Raw genomic sequence first — 19,496 nt, 5'->3', positions numbered from 1 at the left:
TGTGATAAATTTATTTGATGTGACTAAACAAGTCAAGCTAGTAATGCTATGGCTGGACCCCATACAAGACTCCCTGATTCCCAGCTGAGGAGAGAAATACTGGGACCCTTTCTTTATTCCCTTCACAGCACCAGGGTCCCAGGTTTGATTCCAGCCTCTGGCAACTGTCTGTGTGGAGTTTGCAACATTCTCCCCGTGTCTGCGTGGGTTTGCTCTGGGTGCTCCGGTTTCTCCCACAATCCAAAGATGTGCAGATCAGGTGAATTGGCCATGCTAAATTGCCCATTGCGTTAGGTGCATTAGTCAGGGGGAAATGGTTCTGGGTGGGTTACTCTTCAGAGGGTTGGTGTGGACTTGTTGGGCCAAAGGGCCTGTTTCCACGCTGTAGGGAATCTAAACTAATTCAAATACCGTCCTTTATTTGTCACAACAAGGTCAAATTATTACAAAAAGTCCTTTTCCTCATGGATACCTTTCCCAATTCCAATGTGCATATATTTTGAAAGAAGCCAATTTAACCAGGCTTTCCTGACTTAAAGAAATGAAGCACATGTACACACAGATTAAAGATGAGAAGTGAATTAAAAAGGAACAAAAAAGATTTCCAATTCAGTCTTTTGTTTATGGGGAGTGGATGGGGAAACGTAATTGTTAAATTATGTGATTTCAGTGGCATTTGAGAGATGTTGAGTAGTTGTTTTAGAAATTCTGGGTTCTGCAAAATCACTGGGAAGTGTTGTCTATTTTCATGGTCAACAGTGGGTATTGACTGGCAACTTGAGAGAGAGAGTGAGTGAGGGACATTCAGTTCTTTTTCTCTTTACCTGAAAGCAGAGAGGTATCTAATAGATGTTCTTCAACATTAACCTTTACAGCACTAGAAAACCAGATTAGGGCATATACCAGAGGTTAAGTTGGTTTTTAACTACTCTTTGCTATTGCAAGCAGGGGCAAACACAGACATGTCTTTCACTCAGACTGCTTTTCCTTTACTTCAGATTTTGCCCACACTCTGGGTCTGTGGTGGTGGTTTAGGATTTTCCATTCTATGTCTTTATTTGAGCCATTTCTCTAAGACTCGTTGGTAACTTTCCAGGGGCAACATTCCATCACCCGTCCTGAGGCTGGTTGTAATTAATGCCGGAGTTTTTCTGCAGTTGCTGATTTGCATTTTTAGCCATCTCTGGTGTGCATATTGTTTCTTTGAAAACCAAACACGTGTTACTGAAAAGTTCAATATACCTGTTTATAATTCAGGGCTGCCATCTATAGTCATAACAGTTGTCAAACCCAGAATCAATTTCACCAAATGATCTGTTGATAATCTACTAAAAGATGATAATGATAATCTAATAAATTATTTGAATTGAGTTACTGGGGCTCATTAAAGTGGCAAAAAAAAAAACATTTTGTAGAAATAAATGATGGTTGTCTCCCAAGCCCTGTGTGCTTTATAATTTAAAAATCAAGTGCATGGGGAAGTGAATTCAAAGTAGATTTTCTGTGAACAAAGCTAACAGTCACGTTGTTCTGCACTTTCAAATAAACTATAACCTTTTCTATTGAAAATTCATATTTTCAGTCCCAAGTTCTGTAATTTATTTAATGTTTCGTTAATAATTTGAATACAATATGATCTGTGTACTTCCACTTCTTAAGCAATTAGTACATTTTTGGACTGCAATTCTTTTTTAACACACTCTGGTTTCCAATAAACTCTTGAAGGTTATTGATGACGTTTGTTGCTTTGCTTGTAGGGGTGCAAAGCTGAGTCGTGATATTCCTGGAGGTAGAGATAGTCAAGAGGCTGTTAGAAAATCAACAATGGTAATGTGCAAATCATTAAAGATCAGTATTTTCTGTTTAACATTTTGCATGAGAATAGGAACTTAATACCCATTGAATACTTGAGTATTGCATATAACATATATACATAGAAATATTCAGAAAGCCCACCCCTTCATTCCCAGAAAGTTTACTTGTACAGTTTTTTTTCTCAATATAGAGACTTGGATCCCGAGTTCATAGAATGCATTTGAGTTACAACCTCAGTTTATCTTCAGATGTCAATGTGTTGACCTGCCAGTGTTTCCCTGAAGGTTTCTATTGATCTTTAGTCTAAACTTGAGCCTAGAGATTCCATGACACCAACCCTGTCTTACAGGTGTAAAATGGACACTGAAGTGTCCAATATAATAATAAACCAAAGAACTGTGAATGTTGTGTCCAATATGGTAGCTGAAGTGCTCATGCCGCTGTCTGTCAATATGCTGGCCGTCATATACGTAAAAACTCATGTGTAACTATCCGGTGCTTATGTCTGAAATAAATGTTAGTCTTTGTAAAGGAAAATCATATTTGCAAATCAAACTGTATCTGATTAAGTTCACCTTTACAAAATTGTTATTGGAGGCTACCTCTGGAAAGCTGCGTTTTATCTTTTTGCTTTGTTTGATTTGTGGAGCTGATGGAAGTGTTCTCCTTGCGGTTTAATTTTCAGTTTGCAACTCACTGCCAGTATTGCTTGCCTCGCCAATCCTCCAGTACTGATTCCCCTCAAACAGCATCCAAACAGGTTGATAAGGGTAACACCTCTTGGCAAGCTGTTTCTAGGTCATGATCGGCGCCTGAGGTTTACTTGTGATAAATAAATGGGAACTGACTAACCTATTCCCATAATCCTGCTAATTGCCTAATTAAATACATTCAGTGGACTAATAGGATTAGGGTATAATTCATTTGCTAGGTCTTTGAGTACAGAATAGCAGGCACAAGTAGCATAGGAATGTAGTAGGCCATTAATTATCTTGAGTTGAAAAGTGTAGTGCTGGAAAAACACAGCAGGCCAGGCAGCATCCAAGGAGCAGGAGAATCGACGTTTTGGGCATACGCCCTTCTTCAGGAATGAGGCTGGTGTGCCAAGCGGGCTGAGATAAAAGGTAGGGGGGAGGGAATTTGGGGGAGGGGCGCTGGGGATACAATAGGTGGAAGGATGTGAGGGTGAGCGCTTCTACCTTTCGTATTCCCAGCGCCCCTCCCCCAAATTCCTTCCCCCCTACCTTTTATCTCAGCCCGCTTGGCACACCAGCCTCATTCCTGAAGAAGGGGTTATGCCCGAAACGTCGATTCTCCTGCTCCTTGCATGCTGCCTGGCCTGCTGTGTTTTTCCAGCACCACACTTTTCAACTCTGGTCTCCAGCATTTGCAGTCCTCACCTCTCCTCATTAATCTTCTTGAGTCCATTCCAACATTCAAAACTGATCATTAACTCCATTTGCTTGACCTGAATGCTTACGTGGGAGAAAGTGAGGACTGCAGATGCTGGAGATCAGAGTCTAAAAGTGTGGCTCTGGAAAAGCACAGCAGGTCAGGCAGCATCTGAGGAGCAGGAGAATCGATGTTGCGGGCATAAGCTCAATTCTCCTGCTCCTTGGATGCTGCCTGACCTGCTCTGATGTTAAAATTACCCTGCCTTGTCCAGGATTTATCTGCCAGAAAAAAATGGTATATTCTCTTCCACTGTGTTGAATTATTTTGTCCTTTGAAACTGTATACCTATGCAATCTTCTATACTCCAGGAAGTATAAGTCATGTTGAAGTAAAAGAAGAAAAGGATGGCACAACATCAAGGGCCGAAGGGCCTGTACTGTGCTGTACTGTTCTATGTTCTATGTTCTATTTTGTACCTATGCACCACAACCTTTTAATAATTTATGTATCTGGTCACCCAAATCGTCTACTTTGAACCTAATGTGTTGGTGTGAAATAACCATCCAGCTTCTACCTCTGCAACTCCACACTTGGCCACATTGAACTCTGTTGCCATGGTTGTATTCATTGATGCCCTTTTTTTAAACTCTCTGCTTTTATGCAATTTATTGAGCAGCCTTACTTAGTACATTTTGCAAACTTAGATATTCAACACTCTGTTCTTTTTTCCAAGTCCCATCTCCACCAGTATTCAGACTTGGCTGTGTTCAGACGTGATGATGAATGCCAGCAAGTGGTGATCCAAAAGTGTGCAGGGAAATGTTCACATGTATGAGTAGCAAATAGAGTTGTGTTTTATATCATTAAAAATATATTTTTAAACTAATTGCACAATCTGTAGAATGTTATGGAATATACAACTCTTAAGGATAAAGCTAAAATGGTGTGTGTTCTCTGTCACATACATTATACTGGTAGATTGTAAGTTTTGTGAACCATCTCTGAAATACTGCTCATATATTGATCTACATAGTAAGTAATTCTGACAATGGCCATTCATTGTATTTGATATAAAGTGCTCCTACTCTCTCTTTGTCATGCAGTACTGTTATGCTGTGAGAATATTTGCAGGACAAGATCCATCTCTTGTGTGGATTGGTTGGGTAACTCCTGATTACCATTACTACGGCAAATCATTTGATATGAATAAAAATCGGACAGTCACTGTTACCCTGGGTGATGAAAAAGGCAGAGTTCATGAAAGGTAGGCTCTACTATTTGAGACCTTTCAGTAGTAAGTGACCATGAATTACCATTAGTGTCAAATATGTTGCCAATGCAAACATTCTAATAAATCCAAAGTGAGTTATTGGTTTAATTGTGCTGTGTGCTGAATGGCAGAACCTACTTTGTAGAAAACATCAATCTTATAAATTCAGAAATATCTGATTTGTCTTTCTATATTAAAGTGTAGTGATTGAAAGACTATCTTCCTTGTGGAATGTCAGGTACAATTACTCCTGAGCTGGACTTCACCATCTAAATTGTCATTCAGGAATCGCTGCTCCCCTCACAATTCCATGCTATTTGACCATTTGTTTCTGTATTTCCACTATTTCCAAACAAAGCAATTGTTTAACACTTAAACAGAAAAATGCTTTCATCATAATGCTATTAGAGTACAATAATAATGTTGTGATAACAAATGCAATCCAACTAATGTGATCACTAATCTGACATGTTCTCCAAAAGTTACATTGCATTGACTGTTGAGTTATCAACTAGTATTTGATGAACACAAATATGGACCACATCTAGCCAACAAACGAATATGTGAAATAGGAATGGAAATAGACCATTCAGCCTCTCAATAGGAAGTGTTTAGAGGGATATGAGCCAAGTGCTGGCAAATGGGACGAGAGTAATTTAGGATATCTGATTGGGATGGACGAGTTGGACCTAAGGGTCTGTTTCGGTATTCATCTCTATGACTCTAAATTGCTCTGACATTCAGCAAGATCATGGCTGATTTGTTTGTGCATTGAATTTGACATTCTCGTCTATCCCAACAATCCATGATTCCCCTGCTCAATAGAAATATATCCACCTTTGTCTTAAAAATATTCGGGATACCACTTCCACCACTTTGGAGGCAGAGCTTTCCAAAGTTGCACAATCCTCTGAGAGAAAACAAAATATACTCATCTCAATCCCGGGAAGGTGATCCCTAATTTTAAAATAGTTTCTCCTAATTCTGGACTGGTCAAGGAGAAGAAACATCCTTGTCCAGCTTGTCAAGATTATTCAGAATTGTATGTATTTATTTATATATTTATTGCTGAGATGTGGCCTATCCCTCATAGCCCAGAGGACATTTAAGAGTCAACCACATTACTGTGGGTCAGAACTCACATGTAGGCCAGATCAGGTAAGGATGGAAGTTCCATTAGCTGAAGGATATCAGTGAGCCAGATCGCTCATTTTCTGACAAGCGCCAGTGGCTTCATTGACCATTGTTGGACTCTTAATTCCAGATTTTTCTTGAATTCAAAAACCATATGCCACGGTGGGATCTGAACCCAGTTTCTCAAACATTACCTGGTGTCTGAATTAACAGTGTAGATAAAATCACTACACCACTACCCCTGTGCACTTGATTCAAATCACCCCTCACGCCCCTCACTCCTTTTTCTTTAGAATTGGTTTGAGCCCCATTATTATATCCTAATTTTGATAGTGAAATATTTACATGAAGAGGTGTGATGACTCAGCAAAAAGTTATTCTTAATCTCTGTCTTCTAAGATATCTTTCAATGAAATTGCATTAATTGATAAAAAAAATTGTCGTTTGTAGTGTCAAGCGAAGTAATTGTTTCATGATTTGGGGAGGAGATATTGTTGGCAGCTCAAAGGGATCAAACAGCAGTGGGACTGACCTTGAAATTGGATGCTTCATTGATCTAGCAACAGGCCAGTTAACATTCACAGCAAATGGAAAGGACCTCAGTACTCACTACCAGGTAAAATGGATGTATGGTTTAACATTAACTTTCAGATTGTTTGTCTGCTTTACAAAACTCAGAACTGGCTGTAGGATCTCTAAAGTTATTTAATAAAAAGGGTGAGAGTATAAAAGCTCATATTTAGAAATTCATAAGTTGAAGCAGGAGTGGGACATTTGGCCCTTTGACCTGGTCTGCTGTTCACTAAGGTATTGGCTGATCTTTGACCTCAACTCTGCCTTTTTGCAGTATTCCCATATCCCATGATTGCTTCAGTACCCAGAACTCTGTCAATCTCTATCTTGAACATACATAACAATTGAGCATCCATAGTCCTTTTTCCAAGATTTCAAGACCCTCTGAGTGAAGACATATCACTGCATCTCCATTTTAATGTTCAATCACTTATTCTGAGACCATAGCCATCTATTATAGACTCATCAGATTTTCAGTACCCATCCTGGAAAATTCCGATAAGAATTTTACTTTTTGGGATTAGTTCTAATTCTTCTTAACTCAAGGGAACTGCTCAATCTCTTCTATGACAGTCCCTTCACCCTAGAAATCAGTCCAGTAAAACGTTTTTGCAGTCTCTCTAATATCAGGATATCCTCCAGGTGGTTAGGAGACCAAAATGACGTGCAGTGCTCCAGGTATGGTCTCACCTAGGCCCTATGTAATTACCGTGAGAATTCTTCTTTTTAGACAATAGTCAATAGGTGCAGGAGTAGGCCATTTGGTCCTTCCAGCCAACACCACTATTCATTATGATCATGGCTGATCATCCACAATCAGTATCCTGTTCCTGTCTTATCCCCATAACCCTTGATTCCACTGTCTTTAAGAGCTCTTTCCATCTTTTTCTTGAGAGTATCCAGAGACTTGGCCTCCACTGCCTTCTGGGAAAGAGCATTCCACATAGCCACCACTCTCTGGATGAAGAAGTTTCTCCTCAACTCTGTTCTAAATGGCCTACCCCTTATTTTTAAACTGTGTCCTCTGGTTCACCCATCAGTGGAAACATGCTTCCTGCCTCCAGAGTGTCCAATCCTTTAATAATCTTACACGTCTCAATCAGATCCCCTCTCAGCCTTCTAAACTCAAGTGTATACAAGCCCAGTCGCTCCAATCTTTCAACATATGATAGTCCTGCCATTCCGGGAATTGACCTTGTGAACCTACGATGTACTCCCTCAATAGCCAGAATGCCCTTCCTCAAATTTGGAGACCAAAACTGCACATAATACTCCAGATGAGGTCTCATCAGGGCCCTGTAAAGCTGCAGAAGGACCTCTTTGCTCCTATACTTAATTCCTCTTGTTATGAAGGCCAGCATGCCATTAGCTTTCTTCACTGCCTGCTGTACCTGCATGCTTGCTTTCATTGACTGATGTATAAGAACACCTAGATTTCATTGTACATCCCCTTTACCTAACTTGACTCCATTTAGATAGTATCTGGATCAATGGAAGAGCACAGAAGTTTAGGCAGCATCGTGGAGCTTCAGCAAAATCGACGTTTCGGGCAAAAGCCCTTCATCAGGAATAAAGGCAGAGAGCTTGAAGGTTGGAGAGATAAGCTAGGGGTTAGATAGTAATCTGCCTTCCTGTTCTTGCCACCAAAGTGGGTAACCACACATTTATCCACACTAAACTGCATTTACCATGCATCTGTCCACTCACCTAGCCTGTCCAAGTCACCCTGTATTCTCATTACATCCTCCTCACATTTCACCCTGCCACCCAGCTTTGTGTCATCAGCACATTTGCTAATATTACTTTTAATATCTTCAACTATATCATTGTAAGCAGCTGCAGTCCCATTGTAAGCAGCTGCAGTCCCAGCACCGAACCTTGTGGTACCCCACTGGTCACCGCCTACCATTCCGAAAGGGACCCGTTTGCTTCCTGTCAGCCAGCCAATTTTCAATCCAAGTCAGTACCTTTTCCCTAATACCATGTGCCCTAATTTTGCTCACTAATCTCCTATGTGGGACCTTATCAAAGGCTTTCTGAAAGTCCAGATACACTACATCCACTGACTCTCCCTTGTCCATCTTCATAGTTACATCCTCAAACAATTCCAGAAGATTAGTCAAGCACGATTTCCCCTTCATAAAACCACGCTGACTCTGACCAATCCTGTTACTGCTATCCAAATGAGTCGTAATTTCATCTTTTATAATTGACTCCAACATCTTTCCCACCACTGATGTCAAGCTAACCGGTCTATAATTCCCTGTTTTCTCGCTCCCTCCCTTCTTGAAAAATGGGACACCATTAGCTATCCTCCAATCCGCAGGAACTGATCCTGAATCGATAGAACATCCAATCCGCACGAACTGATCCTGAATCGATAGAACATTGGAAAATGATCACCAATGCGTCCACGATTTCTAGAGCCACCTCCTTAAGTATCCTGGGATGCAGACCATCAGGTCTCGGGACATATCAGCCTTCAGACCTAGCAGTCTATGTAATACCATTTCTTGCCTAATATAAATTCCCTTCAGTTCATCCATTACCCTAGGTCCTTCAGCCACTATTACATCTGGGAGATTGCTTGTGTCTTCCCCAGTGAAGGCAGATCCAAAGTACCTATTCAACTCTTCTGCCATTTCCTTGCTCCCCATAATAAATTCACCCATTTCCGTCTTCAAGGGCCCAATTTTGATCTTAACCATTTTTTTTTCTTTTCACATACCTAAAAAAGCTTTTATTATCCTCCTTTGTATTTTTGGCCAGTTTGCCTTTGTACCTCATTTTTTCTCCACGTATTGCCTTTTAGTTATCCTCTGTTGCTCTTTAAAAGTTTCCCAGTCCTCCGGCTTCCCGCTCATCTTTGCTATATTATACTTCTCTTTTATCTTTATACAGTCCTTAACTTCCCTCATCAGCCACGGCCGCCCCTGCCTCCCCTGAGGATCTTCCTTCATCTTTGGAATGAACCAATCTTGTATGAACCTCTGCATTACATCCAGAAACACCTGCCATTGTTGTTCCGGGATGAAGTGTAATATGGCATGGGATTCTTGATAGCAGTCCAGCCAATGTAAACATTATGTCCAATTAAGTATCACCTTTGTTAAGACCTTAGAGTGCAGGCCATCGGAATTTGTTGGTTTTTAGTCTCAGGAATTTGTCTTAACATGTCTAAAATTAAATGTTTAAGTTCCTCATGCTCACATCTTTAGTTTCTCACCTAGTTCTGGAATTTATTTTAGTGTAAAGCCAGATACAAAAGATTCTCACAAATCTTCATTCTCCATGCTCACTTCTCACCTTTAAGTAAGGCTAGAAGATGGTTAGTGGATAAATCTGTTCCCAGGAAGCAGATTTGGATTTCTAATATGACAAGGAGGTTGCACATTTTGGAACACTGGATCAGTGGTGCTGGAAGAGCACAGCAATTCAGGCAGCATCCGAGGACAGGCAAAATCGACGTTTCGGGCAAAAGCCCTTCATCAGGAACACATTTTGGAACACTATCAGCCTCTTCTTTTCATCCAATGCGACCTCCAAATGCTCTTGTTAGCTTTTGTTGGACAACAATTTATGCATGACTTTTCATTCCTTAAGAGAATGTGAATTTTCTGGATTATTTCTTCAAATGTTTGCCATTGTTTATTATTGTCATATTATTTAATCTCATTTCCAAATTTAAAGTAGCTAATTCACTATTCTTAACTTTACAGTTTAATAAATTTTAGACACTGGTTTAGTACCTAACTATATCATTCTGCTATCTGCAGCTCAATATTCCATCATATTATGATCACTGTTCACCAGAAGCTCATTTACTGCAAGGCTATTAATTGCCCCTATTTATCAGTTCAAAAGTGAATGGCTGGTTTTCCAGTTGTACATCACATTCAATACTGGTTGTAACCTATGTGCTTTAGCTCCTCTTAACCTGCCATAAAAGAACACTTACGACCCGACTTTGGAAGGGGAAGCTTAGCTAAACCACATCCATGATCTTAAAGCTCTTAATCTTTTTGTTCTGATCCAAGCGGCTTAAATTATAAGTAGAATTGAATTTTAAAATGTTTTCATTCAGTACAGAGTAGTAATCGTCAAAGATTATTCCACTTATCATATTCTGCATCTATTAAAAGGGAAACATTTACCCACTGTGTTTAGACAGAGCCACCACCCCAGTCCTCTTCTCTCTCAACTTCTTTTTAATAAAATGAGAATCTTTAAAGATAATATATAAAGTGTTTTTTTAACATGTGATTATTTTTCAGATTGAACCAAGTACGAAGTTATTCCCAGCTGTTTTTATGCAGGCGACAAGTTCAAATATGTTTCAGTTTGAACTTGGAAAATCAAAGGTATTTGTTTTCATGTCTATTGCTGTCACATAGAAATAGGTTGTGAGCTTCATACTCTTGAAATGCAGTAGAATGAGTTGGGTCTAACGAATAGGGTTTTAATAAAGTGGCACTTAAAGTGTGCCCATCTGCAAGTTACAGAAGGCAGTGGTGGATCAATGCAAAAGTCATAATTAGCTAGCTTTTGTAACATCCTAATTGCTTCACTTAATAGAAAAAGAAGTAGGACAGAATGAGAGAGAACTTAGCAGTGAGATCAGCTGGCAGAAAACTTGGACTGTCATTTACGCCACTAAAGCTATCTGAAGGTCCTGGAACTCCTCTCTGGTAATGATCACGAACAACATCCTTCAAAGGATGGTACAGGGGCCATTTGAACAGCTGTCCATCTATTGCATGGACACCTGCACTGAATTCCCCAGAACAGAGGCAGAAAAAAGATAATCTGTTGTCAACAGACAGACTAACCCATCAGGTAGTGGAATGTTGTAAAAGTTGATAACTTAATCTCCTTTTCTACCAGGATAGCAATGCAACCAATGTATTGCAGTGCAGTTTCACTGCTTTGCTGGATCTCCCAAAGTAGAGGAAACTTCAATATGGTTGGCATAGTGTAAAGGCAATCGGTTTAGCTCAGTTGGCTGGATTGTTGGTTTGCAGAGCAGTGTGATGCCAACAGAGTGGCTTCAGTTCCCATCACTGGTTTGAGGTTACCATGAAAGACTTTCCTTCTGAACCTCTTCCCTTGCCTGAGGTCTGGTGGCCCATAGGTTAAATCACCACTAGTGGCTTCTCACTGATGAGAGAGTAGCCCTTATGGTCTGGTAAGACTGTGGCAACACACATCTGTAACTTGGAGGGAATCTTGCAGGTATTCCCATGCATCTGCTGCCCATGTCTTTCTCGATAGTAGAAATTAGAAGATGATGTCAAACAAGCCTTATTGTTGCTGCAGTGCAGCTTATCATTAGTAAAAACGTTGTGATTTGTTGACAGAGAAGCAAACGGTCAGTTTAGTGAAATCCTTGTTAAAAATAGTATCTCAGTGCAAAATTGAAGCTGATGCTAAACATTTAGAAGGAAAGGTTGTAGTATTGTGCACTTCTGTTGTATTCCATCTCACAGGACTCTATTAATATACAAATTATGATATCGAGGAACCTCTGGAATGGTGCAGCATTTGCATAAAAGTCAAATTCGACCCATTTTATGTTTTTCAGATTTTAAATGTTGCCAATGTGATTAAAAATGCAGTGTAATGACACACTGATCTTTTTGAGAATGTGTACTAAAAGGTTCATTAGTTTCCAATCACAGTAGTGTAGGTAACTCCACCCTTAAGTTACAATGTAGAAAATAATGTGAACTACTACTGTGTTACCTTCATGTCACTGTGCATTAATGTTACAATTTATCTTCTGGTGCAGAACGCCATGCCTTTGTCTGCCGCTATATTTAAAAGTGAAGAAAAGAATCCTATTCCACAATGTCCTCCTCGACTTGATGTTCAGATGATCACTCCTGTTCAGTGGAGCAGAATGCCTAATGACTTCCTCAAGGTTGAAACAGCGCGAATTAGTGATCACCATGGCTGGGTAGTGCAGAGCCTTGAACCATTGCAGATGATGGCATTGCATATTCCAGAGGAGAATAGGTTAGTCTACATTGTATTACTGAATTTCCATTATATTGTCCGCACAGAGAGATGTATTGGGTAAACAGCACAAACCATTTTACACCACTAGAGGCATTAATTACAGAGGTGTAAATAACGCTATATTAAACACAACTATTTTGTGCAATTCTGTACTGCATTTGAAGCCAGAACATACACAAGGCTGACCCTATGATGAGAAGAACTTGATCTGAACTCCAATTCAATTAATCAAACAGTTATTTGGATATTTCCAAAGTCACCTCTTTCCATTTCCTTCCTGTAGTTAAAGTGAACAGTGATCGAGACTACCAGCAGCGTCAGCCAGCTGTTCACATTATCAGCTGTAAAAGATGTCTGAAAATTGGTAACTTGTGTTTAGCATGAAATTGGGTCAATATCTGCTTTAAAGTCCATGTTCCTTCAGATTGATTTTGCCATTCACTGCATATAGCAGGCAACTGATGTTTAACATAAATCTGTCCAATTCAACTCGTGGACAGTGTGTGTGAGCATCTATATAAATGCTACTGTGCCATAGGTTTACAGTACATTTTTCAAAATCTGGACTAATGTTCAAATAAAATGCTTCCAGAAACAACAAGACATTATGTCAATATATCTAAAAGATCAGTTGCAATCTGTACATGTTCATTTCAAAGAAAGGTATTTCAAAATAGCATAGAGTATATTTTACTATAACCATTGCAGTTTTAAGTGTGCTGACAGGGATAAACTTACTAATAGTTAAACATCCAAAGTCCGATCCTTTCATTTCTATTTATTTACATTTGTTCATTCATGGGCCTCAGACATTCATGGTTAGCCAGTATTTATTGCTCATCCCCAAGAGTCAATCACTTTGCAGTGTGTCTGGAATCACATGCAGGTCAGATTAGAATTTCTACAGTATGGTAACAGACCCTTCGGCCCAACAAATCCACACCACCCAGACCCATTCCCCCTACCCTATATTTACCCATGACTAATGCACCTAACACTATGGGCAATTTAGCATGGCCAGTTCACCTGGCACACACATCTTTGGATTGTGGGAGGAAACCCATGCAGACATGGGGAGAATGTCAGACAGTCACCCGAGGCTGGAATCGAACCTGGGTCCCTGGCACTGTGAGGCAGCAGTGCTAACCACTGAGCCACCGTGCTGCCCCAGACTGGGTAAGAACGGGAGTTTCCTTGCCGAAAGGATATTACTGTACCAGAATGGTTCTACTGACAATTGACAGCAGTTTCGCAGTCATCGTTAAATTCTTAATTCCAGATTTGTATTGAATTCAAATTTCACCATATGCCATGGTGGGATTCATATCCAGGTCTCCAGAAAGTTAACCTGATTTCCTAAATTAATCTACAAAGACAGAAATTACTGGAGAAACTCAACAGGTCTGGCTGCATCTGTGTAGACAAAGAAGTTAGTTTTTCAAATCCAGTGATCCTCCTTCAGAACTGATAGCAGATCTCCAGCATCTGCAGCTCTTTGTTTTATCTTTGGATTAATAGTCTAGCGATACTATCAGTAAGCAATGACCGATGTCATATCTTTATTTAATATGCGTAAAGTAAAAATTCCATGTTCAAAAATATAGAAATTCTCATAGTAAATTTATAAATAAACTTTACCCTTTTAAAATAATGAACCTGAATTACTTTGTTTCTTATTGACTAGCCCCTACTATACCAGTTTCAATTAATTTTGAAGCATCTTTACTAGCTTGCTGAAACAATGAACTTAGCTGTTTTAATGAAATATCCTTGTAAGTTAAAGCTGGTATCCTGTAAAATAGTTTTGAATTTTTAACCAAGGACTTTTTCAAATAATCATTGTCGGTGTACAACAATTATCTTTATTGACTTGCCATGAAAGTGAAGATTCATAAGTTTCAGAAGTGGTTATTTCATATCCGGAAGCATCATCAATTCCACAACTATGAAGAAAGCTGATTTAAGTACAACAGGGCGATTCCCAAGATAAAAGGAATTCCTGGAGAAATTCAGCAGGTCTGACAGCAACTGTGGAGAGAAAACAGAGTTAACGTTTCAAGTCCAGTAACCGATCTATGATTCTAACCCTTCTTCAGAACTGGAGCAAACTCGAGATGTTAACTCTGCTTTCTCTCCATAGATGCTGCCAGACCTACAGAGTATCTCTAGCAATTTCTGTTTTTGTTCTAGATTTTCAGCATCTGCAGGTCTTTGTATTATTTTAGGAGATATCCATGCTACAATATCACAAGCCCTCAACACCATAACTAAATATTTCCAAGAACTATCGTGGCAATTTACTTCAAAAGAGCTTGTGATGCCTTATTTTTGGTAATTTGGCAATTAATTACTAGAATCCATTGCAACCATTTGGGATAGTTGAATTTAGTTTTATTCCTTCGGGGCAGGTTTCGAAAATGTATCTCAGTGAAATTTTAATTTATTATCTTGTTTGAACTTTACAGGTGTATAGATATTCTAGAATTAGCTGAAAATCAAGAGCTCATGAAGTTCCATTACCACACTCTCAAACTGTACTGTGCTCTCTGTGCTGTGGGTAATAATCGTGTCGCCCATGCCCTTTGCAGTCACATTGATCAATCTCAGCTTCTGTTCACAATTGAGAACAAATATCTACCAGGACTTCTGCGTGGTGGATTCTATGACCTCCTCTTGAGTATTCACCTAGAGTCAGCAAAACAAGCCAGATTAATTATGAACAATGAATTCATAATTCCCGTAACCGATGAAACGAGAAGCATAACGTTGTTTCCAGATAAAAGTCCGACCTACGGACATCCCGGAGTAGGGCTCAGCACCTGCTTAAGACCCCGATTAAATTTCTCAGCACCATGTTTCGTTAACACCAGTGAGAATAAGCAACAATATAGTCCAAAGCTACCATTTGAAATTCTGAAGGTGAAAGCAATTGAAATGCTCACCGAAGCTGTCACAGGTGGTGGGCCACACATTAGAGATCCAGTTGGGGGCAGCGTCGAGTTTCAACTTGTTCCCATCCTGAAGTTGGTTAAAACCATGCTGATCACTGGCATGTTTGACGACAATGACGTCAAAAGGATCCTGGTTCTGATTGACTCTGACTTGTTTGGTGAACACCAAGAAAAGACAACAGATGAGAACAAAACGGAAAAGGAAATGGCCACCAGAAATGAAGAGAAGGCTGTGGAGGCCGGTGAAGAAACAACACAAGCCACTCAGTCTTGTTTAAAAGGATTACTGGAAAAAAGCTTGCCAGAGTCTGTGAAACTTCAGGTACAAAACCATGTAACGATCCAGTTCAATGTCATTTTCTCCACCATGTGGAAATTTTATGTAACTGCATAATTAATCATTTATTAGAACAGATCCTGCCATATTGATGGGAAGTTAGGGAACAGACATATGTCCACAATAAAAGTATATTTATACTTGCTGCCGTGGCCTTCCCTGAAAAATATAGTTAAATAAAATGGCTATTTAAGGGAACTCTGTTGGTACCAAAGTTATTAATTAAGTGAAAGTAATGGTTATTTGATAATAATTGGATTACTTGAATAAATTTAGAAATTTAGTGGCATTTAATGCAGTGAAGATTCTCTTACATTGATTAAATAAGCAGGTAAACTAGTCTTCAACCAAAATTGGTTGAACAAGAAGAGGCAGTTGAACAAGATTGTCCGAAGATTGATTAACTCAGAAAATATAACTGGACTTTTCAAAAATATATCACATACCAATACAAATAAAAAAGGAGGTGGTCTTGTAAGTTGTTTAAGTTTGGTGCAAAATTTATTCACAAACCAATTGTAATTAATTAGTAAATTTATCATTTATGAAGACAGGTAATATAGAAAGTAATTTGTTGCAGAATGCACACATTAGTGCAATGCACTTGGAAAACAGAGAGAGGATTGGGCAGGTGTGGATTTTCAAAGGGAAATCATGCTTGGTAAATCTACTGGAAGTTTTCAAGGATCTAACTAGTTGAGCTGATAGGGGAAGCTAGCGGATGTGGTTTATTTGACTATTCAGAAGGTTTTTGATAAGGACCCACCTGAGGGATTGGAATGTAAAATTAAAGAATATGGGATTGGCAGTCATAGAGTCATAGAGCTGTACAGCACGGAAACAGACCCTTTGGTCCAACTTGTTCGTGCTGACCAAATATCCTAAATTAATATAGTCCTATTTGTCAGCACTTGGCCCATATACCTCTAAACCCTTCCTATTCATTTACCCATCCAGATGTCTTTAAATGCTGTTATTGCAGCAGCTTCCACCAGTTCCTCTGGCATTCCATAAGTGCACCACCCTCTGCGTGAAAAAGTTGCTCCTTGGGTTCCTTTTATATCTTTTCCCTCTCCCCCTAAACCTACGCCCTCCAGTTATGGATTCCCCCACCCTAGGGAAAAGACTTTGTCTATTAACCCTATCCATGCTTCTCATAATTTTATAAAGATCTATAAATTCATCCCTCAGCCTCCAACACTCCAAGTAAAACAGCCCCAACCTATTCTGCCTCTCCCTGTAGGTCAAACCCTCCAACCCTGGCATCCTTGTAAATCTTTTCTGAACCTTTTCAAGTTTCACAACATCCTTCCTATAGGAGGAAGACCAGAACTGCACACATTATTCCAAGTGACCTAACCATTGTCCTGTACAGCCACAACATGACCTCCCAACTCTTATACTCAATGCTCTGACCAATAAAGGAAAGCATACCAAATGCCTTCTTCACTATCCAATCTACCTGTGACTCCACTTTCAAGGAACTATGAACCTACACCTCAAGGTCTCTTTGTTCAGCAACACTCCCCAGGACCTTATCATTAAGTGTATAAGTCCTGCCTTGATTTGTCCTACTAAAATGCAGCATCTCACATTAATCTAAATTAAACTTCATCTGCTACTGCTCGGCCTATTGGCCCATCTGATCGAGATCTCATTGTACTCTGAGGTAACTTTATTTGCTATCCACTACACCTTCAATTTTGGTGTCACCAGCAAACTTACTAACTATACCTCCTATGTTCACATCCAAATCATTTATATGAATGAGGAAAATCAGTGGACCCAGCACCGATCCTTGTGGCATAATACAGGTCACAGGCCTCCAGTCTGAAAAGCAGCCCATCACCACTACCACCCTCTGTCTTCCAACTTTGAGCCAGTTCTGCATCCAAATACCTAGTTTTCCCTGTATTCCATGTGATCTAACTTTGCTAACCAGTCTACCAAGAGAAACCTCATCAAATGCCTTGCTTAAGCTCATGTGCATCGCTCTGCCCTCATCAATCCTCTGCGTTACTTCTTCAAAAAACTCAATCGAGTTAGTGAGACATGCTTTCCCATGCACAAAGCCATGTTGACTATCCCTAATCAGTCCTTGCCTTTCCAAACACATGTAAATCCTGTCCCTCAGGATTCCCTCCAACAACTTGCCCACCACCAATGTCAGGCTCACCGGTCTACAGTTCCATGGCTTTTCCTTACCACCTTTCTTAAATATTGGGACCATGTTAGCCAACCTCCTGTTGACTATTGATGATACAAATATCTCAGCAAGGGGCCCAGCAATCACTTCCCTAGCTTCCCACAGGGGTACACCTGATCAGGTCCTGGGGATTTATCCACCTTTATGCATCTTAAGACATCCAGCACCATTTGCTCTACAATATGGACATTTTTCAAGATGTCACCATCTATTTGCCCACAATCTGCATGTTCTAGTCCTTCTCCACAATGAACACTGATGCAAAATAATTGTTTAGTATCTCCCCCATTTCCTGTGGTTCCATACATAGGTTGCCTTGCTGATCTTTGAGGGGTTCTATTCTCTTCCTAATTACCCTTTTGTCCTTAATGTATTTATAAAATCCCTTTGGATTCTCCTTCACCTGATTTGCCAAAGCTATCTCATGTCCTTTCATTGCCCTCCTGATTTCCCAGTTAAGTACACTCTTACTGCCTTTATACTCTTCTAAGGATTCACTCATTCCCTGCTGTCTGTACCTGACATATGCTTCCTTGTTTTTCTTAACCAAAACCTCAGGTATGCTGGATGACTAGAGAAACTTACACCTACCAGCCTTGCCTTTCACCCTAACAGGAACATACTGTCTCTGAACTCTTGTTATCTCAGTTTTGAAGGCTTCCCAATTTTGAGCTGTTGCTTTACCTGCGAACATCCACCTGTAATCAGTTTTTGAAAGTTCTTGCCTAATGCCATCAAAATTGGCCTTCCAAACTAATAGAATTATGGTCACTGGACCCAATATGTTCCCCCACTGACGCCTCAGTCACCTGCCTTATTTCCCAAGAGTAGGCCAAGTTTTGCACCTTTTCTAGTAGGTACATCAACATACTGAATCAGAAAATGTTTGTACACACTTAACAAATTCCTCTCCATCTAAACCTTTTACACTATGGCATTCCTCCATGTATGTTTGGAAAGTTAAAATCACCTACTATTATCACCCTATTATTCTTACAGATAACTGAGATCTCCTTACAAATGTGTGCTGACATGGATAGAGAATTAGTTGGCAGATAAGAAACAGAGTGGGAATAAATGGGTTATTGTTGAGTGGCAGATAGTGATTAATGGGCTGTCGCAGGGATCAGTGTTTGGACTCTAGCTATTCGTAATATATTCATGATTATGATGAGGGAGCTGAATATAATATCTCCAAGTTTCAAATAACACAAAGCTGGGCAGGAAGGTGACCTTTCAGGAGGATGAAGAGCTGCTTAGTTGTGATTTGGTAAACTGAGTGAGTGGGTAAATGAATGGCAGATGAAGTATAATGTGGATAAACATGAGATTATCTACTTTGGTAGCAAAAACAAGTAGGCAGGTTATTATCTTAATGGTCATAGTTTGCGAAAGGGAGAGGTGCAATGAGACCTGGGTATCCTCATTTACAAGTTAATAACAATAAGCATGTAGATGTAGGAGATGGCAAAGAAGGCAAATGGTATGTTGGCTTTCCCATGAGAGGATTCAAGTACAGGGGCAGGGATGTCTCGCCTGCTATTGTACAGGGCCTTGGTGAGACCACCTCTGGAGTATTGTGTGCAGTTTTGGTTTCTTTATCCGAGGAAGGATGTCCTGGCTATGGAAGGAATACAACAAAGATTTTCCAGACTGATTCCTGGGATGGCATTCGAAGAGAGCCTGGATTTGCTAGAAGCGTATTCCCTTTGGAGTTTAGAAGAATGAGGGGGTTTCTCATAGAAACTTATGAGATACAATCAAGATTAGACCATGTAGAGGCAGCAAAGATATGCT

The 19,496-nt window shown here is 39.8% G+C and overlaps 1 protein-coding gene across 10 annotated transcripts in view; it reads left to right on the top strand.

Moving 5' to 3' along the window:
- The window catches only part of ryr3 (ryanodine receptor 3), a 347,517-nt gene that overhangs the window by 154,387 nt on the left and 173,634 nt on the right, over positions 1-19,496 (top strand). For all 10 annotated transcript variants that reach the window (XM_043697981.1, XM_043697979.1, XM_043697973.1 and 7 more), the window contains exons 30-35: positions 1,758-1,827; positions 4,314-4,474; positions 6,065-6,230; positions 10,462-10,548; positions 11,976-12,202; positions 14,671-15,478. In XM_043697981.1, coding sequence (XP_043553916.1) covers positions 1,758-1,827; positions 4,314-4,474; positions 6,065-6,230; positions 10,462-10,548; positions 11,976-12,202; positions 14,671-15,478 — 1,519 coding nt within the window. The remainder of the gene's footprint in view (positions 1-1,757; positions 1,828-4,313; positions 4,475-6,064; positions 6,231-10,461; positions 10,549-11,975; positions 12,203-14,670; positions 15,479-19,496) is intronic.

The sequence above is a fragment of the Chiloscyllium plagiosum genome, chromosome 10, assembly GCF_004010195.1.
Source record: "Chiloscyllium plagiosum isolate BGI_BamShark_2017 chromosome 10, ASM401019v2, whole genome shotgun sequence".
NCBI lineage: Eukaryota > Metazoa > Chordata > Chondrichthyes > Orectolobiformes > Hemiscylliidae > Chiloscyllium > Chiloscyllium plagiosum.
Note: the sequence above shows the minus strand (reverse complement) of the source record. Positions and strands in the feature narration are given on the sequence as shown.